At 35.8% G+C, this 10,461-nt stretch overlaps 1 protein-coding gene across 3 annotated transcripts; it reads left to right on the plus strand.

Annotated features, from left to right (window-relative positions):
* Window positions 1-43: 43 nt before the first annotated feature.
* On the plus strand, window positions 44-5,546 carry LOC120262859 (lipid droplet phospholipase 1). Of its 3 annotated transcripts, none has more exons than XM_039270764.1 (11): window positions 44-199; window positions 1,390-1,457; window positions 2,327-2,397; window positions 2,567-2,809; window positions 3,018-3,032; window positions 3,490-3,653; window positions 3,783-3,838; window positions 3,941-3,993; window positions 4,110-4,236; window positions 4,366-4,463; window positions 5,225-5,546. In XM_039270764.1, the coding sequence occupies exons 1-11, from the start codon at window positions 81-83 to the stop codon at window positions 5,297-5,299; spliced, it is 1,089 nt and encodes a 362-aa protein (XP_039126698.1). In that variant the 5' UTR covers window positions 44-80; the 3' UTR covers window positions 5,300-5,546. The 3 variants fall into 3 exon arrangements, with proteins under 3 accessions (XP_039126698.1, XP_039126699.1, XP_039126700.1); XM_039270766.1 differs by having other exon boundaries at window positions 143-199; window positions 2,317-2,397; XM_039270765.1 differs by lacking the exon at window positions 3,018-3,032 and having other exon boundaries at window positions 5,225-5,544.
* The last annotated feature ends 4,915 nt before the right edge of the window (window positions 5,547-10,461 follow it).

Here is a 10,461-nt window from a genome sequence, read left to right on the forward strand (position 1 = left end):
GGGTTTTCATCGTCCTTCATCTCTCGCTTTGTTCTTTGGTCTTTGAATGCGATTGAGCGAGAGAGAGAGAGAGAGCGACGATGGGGGATGGTCGAGGGGTTTGCTCCGAGGAGTCTGCGAACGGGGGGACGGATGTCTGGAGCTCTTCCAATGGATCAGCGGATCATCTTGTTGTCATGGTTCATGGAATTCTTGGAAGGTCTTATAAAATTTCTTTTTGGTTCTTTCTTTCGTGATCTCGTGGTGGATTTGATCGTTTTATTTGATGTATTTCTTGATTTTGGATGTTTTTGGTTGTTTTTTTTTGCGTATTGAGGTCCTTGATGCTATTGTTTGTGTTGTCGTTACTGTTTGCGAGCTCGTCCTTTCCTGATGATGATGATGATGAGTTGTTTTTGCGAGATTGGAGGTTGAATTGATTTAGCATTGTTTTTTTTTCAGAGTTTGTGGTGATGTTACTGTTTGCAATCTGATACTTGATGGTGATTTGTGTATGCGAAGCTTATGGTTTGGTTGTTTTAATGGTGTCTTTGATTTAGGGTTTTGATAGGTTTTTAATGTGAGTGTTTGTGTTGTTGTTACTTAGGATCTGATTCTTTTTTAATGGTGGTTTGTTTCTGCGAAGTTTAAGGTTTTGTTGATTTAAAATTGCCTTGATTTAGGGTTTTGATAGGTTCTTAATGTTAGGGTTTCGTGTTGCCGTTACTGCAATCTGGTTCTTTCTTGATATTGCTTTGTTGATGCGTTTAAGGTTTGATTGATTTAACATTGGCTTGTTTTTTGGGTTTTGATGGTTGTTGATGTTAGGGTTTGTGCTGTTCTTTTTGTTTGCAATTTGATTCTTCCTGATGGTGGTTTGTTGATTTCAAAGTTTAAGGTTTCATTGATCTAACATTGTCTTTGATTTGGGGGTTTGTTTGGTTCTTAATGTTATTCTTGATTCTTTCTTGATGGTCGTCGTTTGTTTGTGAGAAATTTAAGGTTTGATTGATTTAACATTGTCTTGGTTTTCAGGTTTTGTTTTTTGTTTTTTTCTTTGTGGTCATTTAGTGGGGGAAAAACTGTCTCCTTATGTGATTGACTTGGTGGATTTCTGTTGTATTTCTGCAAGAAAAGAGGATATTATTATTTAAGATGTCCTGATCTTGTTTAAGATAATCTCTAATTCTTGATCTAATGAGGTGTGTCTCTGTCAGAGAAAACATTAAGACTGAAACTAATGGAAATTATTTTTTTATTTCTTTAAATATAATTGTTTTCCTCCTGCTGTTTACTTGTGCCAATTGTTGTGTGCAATGGATTTTATTTACATGTGTAGCCTTGCTGCAATACTTGGTATTCTCATCATTATCCCTCAGATTTTGAAATTTGGAGGTATTTGTTTGGCAGCATTGCTGACTGGAAGTTTGGGGCTAACCAATTTGTTACTGAGCTTCCTGACAAAGTCATAGTTCACTGTGAGTATTCTTTTGTGAAAGCTTTTATAAGTTTTTATAATTCTGATTGTCTAAATTTTCTGACTGTATGATTAATCCTTTTATGAAAATTCTCATGGTCCTCTACTGATTTGTAGTTAACTGGGTTGTAATGTTAAAGGCAGCTGACATGGTTCTTTACTTATGTAATTGTTATTCAATGTTGAATGTGAAAAGTTATTAAGTCAAAACTCAAAAGTTTATGGACATGTAAGTAGTTTATAGTGAGTGTCACTGGAGTCTGAACCCATGATTATTATGAAATTTTTAGTTAAAAATTTAAGGATCTGTATTGATATGTAATCATCTAACCTTAATAATATCTGGCATTTTCAAATTGGAGTTAAATTTTAGACCATTTACAGTGTGATGAATGAAAAAGGCCAACTATGCATGATATTTTAACTTTGTTACTGGTTTTCTATTTTTAATGAATTACTGGCCATGAGTAGTCTTTTTATTTATTGTATTGTTGATGGCATGGAGCAAATATGGAAACAAGTGGTAGAAAATGGTGAATTGAGTGATACAAATAATCTTTTGTGAGAAAAGGTATTGAATGTGAGGATGGGAGGAGGAAAATTCATGCAAAGGTCCTTAAATAGTTGTTCTTAATGTTTTTATTTGTGACCTATTACAAGAATTGGTAATTAATGGTTGTCTATTGATTAATAGAAATCTTAAATGCTCGGGTTGGACCTTCATTGTTGGTGAGTTTGTAATGTATATTATTGCTTTAGTTTGTGGCTGTATATATTCAAAGAATATATGAAGCCTAGATGATGATGCAGGCTATATTATTCCAAAGTTTCCCTTCCGCTCGTGTTGACATGCTATTTAGTTTTTTGTAGGCAGTGAACGGAACATGTATAAGCTTACCTTAGATGGTGTGGATGTTATGGGTGAACGATTAGCCGAAGAGGTTAGTTTTTCTTTCAGAAGACATCTAGATTATGTTGCTGTTAGGAAATGCCTGCCTTTTAGTTGGCAATTTTTTTCTTTTTATTTTTTCTTTTTCTATCTTCAATGGAAAACTTAATGGCCACCTAATCATTTATTCAACTGTGTTTGTGAAATGCATATGCCATTAGGTGATTGAGGTCATCAACAGAAGACCAGAAATTAAAAAGATTTCTTTTGTTGCACATTCTGTGGGAGGATTGGTTGCAAGATATGCAATTGGAAGGCTTTATAGACCTCCTAGAAGAAAATCCCAAGAGGACTCTACAGTTGGTGCTTGTGAAGATGATTCAAGGGGTACCATATATGGTCTAGAAGCAATTAATTTTGTCACTGTTGCAACTCCGCATCTTGGTTCTAGGGGGAACAAGCAGGTATTCTTTATCTATTTCGTTAAATGATGAAGTTTGTTAACGTATTGCAGACAAAGACTTTAAAATGACCTTTACTGAATATTTCCCACATCGCTTGTGAATTGCGAATTTTTATTAGAAGCATATCATCTGAAAGCATGAAGTAGAGATTGAGAATATCTTCATTTCATCCTGAAACATCTTTTTTATCCTTTATGATTTTGGCTAGGAATCGCTCGGAAAGTTGCTTCCTGCTTTCCATCCACCCACTCATGGAATCCCAATTATTGTTTGTCAATAGTTTGATGCTGTTTTCTTAGTGAGGGTGTATATAATCTCAATCAAGTGTGTTATCTTATATTCTTGTTTTTAGCTATGGCCCATCTTTGCTTTCTTTCTTTGTTGTTTTTGCTAGTAGTTCCTTTTCCATCTTTGAGCTGTGAGTGCATCTCTTATCTTTCTTTTGATTGCAATCAAATGTATATTATTTACAATCTCTGTTAGCTTTACACAATACTGTTATCATCATTCGCAAAAGCAAATCTGTCTATAATATACATTGATATTTGGTTTATAGTTGCTGATTATTCACCTCACTGCCTCGATATATGCTTTTGGAATGAAGTCTTAGTTATTGCTTATGCTAATCGTAACATATTCCCATGTCTACAATTTGAACTAGTGGAAACATTAAATCGCAGGTTCCATTCCTTTTTGGTGTCACCGCAATTGAAAAGGTTGCTTCACTTGTTATTCATTGGATCTTCAGAAGAACTGGCAGGCATCTCTTCCTTACCGACAATGATGGAGGGCAACCTCCATTATTGCAGCGCATGGTGGATGATTGCGGTGATCTTTATTTCTTGTATGTTTCTTACAAGTTTTCTTTTTTATTTGTCTCTGTGTATATATTTGTTCAATCAGGTTTCTGTCATTTTCCTCCTATATTTGGTCGTGTGCATTTTACTAGCGTAGCAATAATTCATTTTTGTAGGTCCGCATTGCGAGCTTTCAAACGAAGGGTGGCATATGCCAATGTTGGCTATGATCGTATCCATCCATTTGTTTTTCTAAGTTGTTGATTTAGCACTCCCAACACTGATGACAACACTAGAGTTATTTTTGTTTTTTTTCCAACCTAAACACGAGTAGATATTGTGGGTTGGAGGACATCATCAATCCGACTCAACTCTGAGTTACCAAAGGTAAAGTTAATATACACGCATTTGCTGCTCTCTTTCTTTTGCTGGTAGTAAGTATTCATTCATTAATTCACATTGAATATTATGTGACATCCTTTAATTTGCTTTCGACTACTCAGTGGGAGGATTCATTGAGTGTTAAATATCCACATATTGTTTATGAAGAGAAATCGGAAACCAAGAAGGTCGATCAATATGCAAGGGATTCCATAGGAGAGGATGATAACTGCAACGATGAATTAGAAGGTGAGATATATATATATATCTCAACCCTTATGCAAAAAGCATGATAAGCAGCAGCATGATGTATTGTTATAAATTGGCATGTAAATTGTTAGTGATTTCATCTGGCTGGGTATTTTCATTTGTTTGCAGAGGAGTTGGTCACAGGTCTTTCGCGTGTTTCCTGGGAAAGGGTGGATGTTAGCTTTCACACTAGTAGGCTGAGGTTTGCTGCCCACAGTGTTATTCAGGTATGCATCTCTCTCTCTCTCTCTCTCTCTGTCTCTGTCGCTGTCTCTGTGGGACGACCATAAGGAGGACCTCAGGGGGAATAAAAAGCCACCCACGCTCACGGGAAAAAAAAAAAGTAATGCACGCACGCATAATTAACCTTAAAAAAAAAATTACATCTCCCTCCCCCTTTCTCTCTCTCTCACACACACACACAGGCATAATTAAGCGCCTTACCCTCTTCTCTCTCTCTCTCTTTCTCTCTCCTTGCTGGAAGGACCTTTAGGACCACAAAAAAAGAAAACAAAAAAATGCACGCGCATGCACGCACAATCTACAACAGAAATTAGGACTTCTCCCTCACGTCTACGCACCGCCATGCCCTTATTCATCCCTTAAAATAAGTTTCTCTCTCACACACACGTATCCCTTACTCATCTCAGCTTGAGAAAAAAACTTGTATCCATTAATCAGTCTTTTTGTTTACCATTCACCTCTACTAGTGAATAGTGGAGGTGAATGGTAAACATTGGTATCATGGAAGCCTTTGTCTATTATTTGTTATATTAGGCCCTGCCTTGCCTATCTTCTTAATTAAATGGCAATTGTTATCACCGACCGCCGTCCAAATTTTGATTCCATGATACCAATGTGTACTCATTCAATCATTCAGCCTTCCAACAAGTTACTCAAATACATCAGAGATTCCATGCCAGGCTTTGGTCTTTTTTGTCTTGAGCTTTGCACAGAAATAATAATGAATGATGAAACGTTGTGGCAGGTCAAGGATTCTTTCATGGAGTCGGAAGGTGCAGATGTCATTCAACATATGATCGATCATTTCCTTCTTACCTAAAAACATACGTTGTTGAGTACAACTGCTGCTTTGGGATTAATTCCAAGTACGTACGTCAGCATCGCCAAGTCTGTCCATCCCTTTGAGCACCAGGCCCATTAAATAACCATTGAGTGAGGCCTCCAACAACATGCACGTTATATATATATATATATATATTTGTTGTTTACTCGTCGGCATTCACAATGTTGTTCATTTAATTCATTAAAATAATAATGTTAATGTAAGATTAATTTTCTTTACAATAATAATAACAAATATTATTTTGTTACACAACAATAATAAAATGTGGCGTCTTACTTACCAATCAATATTAATTGCAAGCCAAGCACACCTCTGGAGTGATTGATAAATAACAAGGTAATAATAATTGCAACCAGAAGATGTAAATGAAAACAACAGCCTTCTCACTGAAGCCCGGCCTTCGATTTGGGAATTTTCACCTTATTTGACAAGTAATCAGGACATCTGACCATAAACTTGTCACTTGGTGGGGGTAGCCCAACCATTTGGACAATTCTCTGAATCCAAAAGTGGAACTGCATTTTCAGTCTTCACTCTCTCAATTCATTCACCATAATAGTAGGCATCTTTTTATTAATATAAACAATACCGAAAAATACTGAAGCCCCGATGTACAGTGTATGGACAATATAAAAATAATATAAGAATCCCCGGTGAACAGTATATAAACAATACAGGGAATAATACTGAACTCATGATCTCTCTTTTCATATTTTGGTGTCATATTATTGGGCTATCCAATGATTAACATCCATTCACCATGATCTCTATATTTACACTTTGGTGTTATATCATTGGGCTATCCAATAATTGACATCCATTCACCATTTCTCTCTGCATCTGAACAAGTAATGTTAAACAAGAGCAATCTTAAATTAAGAGAATTACCTACATAAAACCAAGATGCAAGTATTTGTAAAAAGAGAGCTTTATTTTAGTACATAGATGAAGGTTATTATATATTTTGAGTTCCTATGCAAGATCATTGGTTTAATTTAAATAGACCAAAAGCAGGTTAGTGGCACTCAAATTGTTCAAATTGGCGCACATTGGAGCGAGAACAAGTAACTCAAGGCCTCATACGACGATATCAAAAGAATGACAGCGATAGCAAAACATATTCTTCTGCTGCCAATTATCAAAAATTTCCGGTCATTGTTCAAGCTCTGGTACAAACTTAGCAAGCAAATCGTACAAGGCTGCAAGATTCATAGGGTTTCATAAAGAAAAAAAAAAATACAAAACCTCTCAAAAGAGGAAAAGAATGGAACAAAATCAATGATAACAATTTAGAAGATATTTCTCTCAATGGAATCATATGATATTCAACTATTTTTGGAAAACCCATCAAGACTAAAGGATCTCTTCAAGAAAGGTAAGTTTTATTTTAGATATAATTGTCTATCCTTGGTAAGATTCGGGATGATAATTCATATCTTTGATAGAACTCCTTTAGAAAGATCTACTTGGAGGAAGAGAAATATTCTATCATTGGTAAGAATTCAAGATCATGAAGATTGTATGAAGCTATTAGAAGACATAAGTTAAACTTAGTATGAAGCTATTATAAGACACAAGGTTTAGTTTGGTGTGAAGCTATTTGAAGACACAAACTAAATAAGGTAAAGACATGCCAAGGAGATTATCATGACCATATTTAGCATCACAAATTGAAGAAAGATCCAAGAGCTATCTATTGGCGGAACTATTCATGAAAACTGATTTTGTGGAGATTGATTGAAGATTGCAAGAGATATGATTAGAGATTTGGAGATCTAAGCATGGATGATTGAAGGTCATGCTTGAAGATATTGAAGGCTAAACTTGGATGAAGATGAGATCAAGTTTAGTAAAATATATTTCCATGAGTCAAATGAAAATCATTTGGTAAGACCAAACTTGAGCCAAGTTTGGAAAGAAAATTGGGAAATCTTCGGTGGCTATCTTTGGTGAGATGGTCGCGTGTGCCTTGAGTAGCACAACCCCGAGAGGGAGACCTTCCCAAGTGACTCAGAGGAAAGAAGTCGTCACACCCACCCCTTCTCATCGAGGTAAATGTGGCACCCATCGCTAAAAATTCCCTTTTTAACCTGAAACCCATCACTGCTTTTAAACAAAAATCAGACCTACTAAATCACAATTTACAACTTTACACCAACTACGAGGTTCAAATACATAAATACCATGAATACAATAACTCCAAATTTGCGAGTACAACCGCTACAAGATCACGACACCAATAAATAGAAAGAAAGGGAAGTGGGGACCCACCGCAATCCTCGGACTCAACCCCCGACTAGCGCTATACTCAATCGAGTAATCAAGGGTCCCCGCCTCCCGCAGTCTACAAAGACATTCAATGGCTCTAGAGTGGCTTAATAATTTCAAATACTTAAATACATGTATATATAAAATATATAAATACCAACCGCTTCAAATAATTTTCCAATTTTTTTCCAAAATACCGTAATTCTAGCAAAAATACATCTTTTAAAGAACTCTTTGAAACATAAATTCAACATAAATCAACATCAATTTGATTTTCTCAGAAAACACAATTTTTGTGAGACCCGCCTCATCACAATTCAAAAATAACATAAATTTCAAATTCAAAAATACAAAGAATACCCAACACTCACCCAAAGATAACATGGTCTAGAAAACTCTCTAAACCCTCGCCTGGTCAGCGGCTAGGTTTCGAGCCGTCAAGGAACTCATGTCCCTAATCGCTGACCCATCTGGCTCACCCTGGCCGCTGACCCCTGGCCACTCGATGAATATCCAACGTGGCTCTACACTCCCACCGAACCGGCCCCTCGTAGTAATCAATACCCTGTGTCCACCACGCCACCTCTAAAAGGTCGGCCCGTGGGGACCCACTCATCGCAGAGTCGGGCCTTAGCCCGTCACCATCAAAACCATCAAGTAAATACAAAGAATAATACCATCCAGAGTAAATCATAACACATGATCCTTTTTCCGGGACAAGTATTCACATCACTGAAATAAACATTATTTTCCACAAAGCCAATGCCAAACGATAATAATGCATAATACCAAGAAAGCCTGTGATCCACGTATACCATTCCTATACCGTGAATGAAAACCAATTCTATTAACAATGCCGATAAAACATCTTTAATACGCTCACATGGTTTCGCAAATCACTCCAAATCAAAGCATATATACCCATCAAAAATAAATACATGAACCGAATAATTAAATCACATATACATGTATTTTTACTATTCACAAATACGTATAATTATACAAAACGAATGTATCAATACTGAGTTATCATGAACATCAACGGCAAACAAATATACGTATATTTCAACTATATATGGAATCAAACATGATAAAATGAAATACTTAAACATTTATTTCCAAAAATACTAGCTATTAAACAATTATTTCAAAATAATAATAATTAATCAATTATTTAAAAATAATAGCCACTACCAACTCACTCCTGTGTCCTTGAGTTCCTTGCTAGACCTGGAACTCCTCCCAAGCCTAATCAACACCTAGCATGATAACATAATAAAAATAAATAAATACGACAACTAAAAATATAATTTATCCCAATAAAAATACATAGAAATCAATAACTCGACTCTAATCGACCCACTCACTCCAATCGGTCTCAAACCCGACTTTCAGTATAACCAAATTGGTCTCCAATTACAATTAAGCTCAACTCAATTTGGGCTAGACTATTATGAACCAACCCCGAACCAAATTTCAATTCCACTGAATCAAGATCAAATTCATCGAACCAAACTCAAATTCACTCGAACCAGGTTTAATTAAACCAACCACCTTGAACCAACTTAATTTTATACAAATTTCGTTGAACCAACTTGGTTCTGCCCAAAAACCCGTAGCTCCCAACATCCAAACCAAACCCAAATCAACTTCAACCAATTTAATTCAACCAAACCATTCAAGTCCAACTACACTCAACTCGATTCGATCAAACCCTGCACTGCGATCAATTCAATTAAACCCAACCACTTCAATTCCTCATCCAAACCCAATTCCAATTCAATTAAACGAACTTGGTTAAACCAAATCAAACTCAACTCAATCAATTCAATTCAACTCAACCAAATCAATTTGCTAAACCCAACCAATTTCAATCCAACCATCATCATTAACACCTTAATCATCATAATCATCAACTTAATTAATCAAACCAAACCCTAATCTCGTTGCTACAAGAATTGCTACAAGAATTCCTAATCTCATCTTTGATTTATCATGGATACAAGGTTTTTTTCGACACAAATTTCATCTCAAAACAACACCCTCATCATTCTCATTAATATTTCTTCAAATTCATCAACATTTTTCATCAAATCCAACCATAAATACATATATATACATGCATACATATACATGCCAAAAACAATACAAGGAAGCCTCTTACTAAAGCCAAGCCATCCCTCCCATGAGCTCACTCCAACGATCTCCAAGTCCCTCTCCTTAAAACCTCCAATTTCTTCCCATTTCTTCATTTTCTTCTCGGTCATCAGAGTGTATGTAAGGGAGAAGAAGATGAACCATCAAAAATCTAGAGTTTTCTCCAACTTAAGTTTTCAGCCGAAATTCAATTTTAGTCCCTCAAAACATAATTTCTTACACAACAGTCCCTGAAAAACTCCCAAATGATCCTTGAATTATGAAATAGTATTCTCAAAAGGTCCTTTCAAATTATCCAGTGGTCCCTGGATTATAAAACAACATTTTAAAAAGATCCCTTCCATCCTACCTTTCAGTCCTCGGTTTCCATAAACATTTCATGTCCATCCTTTTCATTTATTCTTTAACCCAAAATCTTTTAAAAACTTTTACACTTAGGTCCTTATTCTTTTCACTTGGGGTTTCTCAACAAGATTAATCTGTAGAAAAATCTTACTACCACTATAGTAATACCCTGAGTATATTTTCTAACAGTTATCCACAGGTTCAGGGTATTACAATCCTTCCCCCTTAAAAAAAATTTCGTCCTCGAAATTTCTTAGCATTTATCCATCCGATATCACCGATTTCACTTACTTGTTCCAAGACCCCGCTTCTCTTGCATACAAATCGCTCAATAGTAAATAATCACACTCAGAATTACTATGTATCGA

This window comes from Dioscorea cayenensis, chromosome 6, assembly GCF_009730915.1.
Source record: "Dioscorea cayenensis subsp. rotundata cultivar TDr96_F1 chromosome 6, TDr96_F1_v2_PseudoChromosome.rev07_lg8_w22 25.fasta, whole genome shotgun sequence".
In the NCBI taxonomy this organism is placed as follows: Eukaryota; Viridiplantae; Streptophyta; class Magnoliopsida; order Dioscoreales; family Dioscoreaceae; genus Dioscorea; species Dioscorea cayenensis.

What these genes read in the sequence shown, in the direction of transcription:
- LOC120262859 (XM_039270764.1), top strand. Translation starts at nt 81, where the DNA reads ATGGGGGATGGTCGAGGGGTTTGCTCCGAGGAGTCTGCGAACGGGGGG. An exon ending in GTGAACGATTAGCCGAAGAG is followed by an intron (nt 2,398 to 2,566) that starts GTTAGTTTTTCT and finishes ATATGCCATTAG; the next exon opens with GTGATTGAGGTCATCAACAG. An exon ending in TGCCAATGTTGGCTATGATC is followed by an intron (nt 3,839 to 3,940) that starts GTATCCATCCAT and finishes AAACACGAGTAG; the next exon opens with ATATTGTGGGTTGGAGGACA.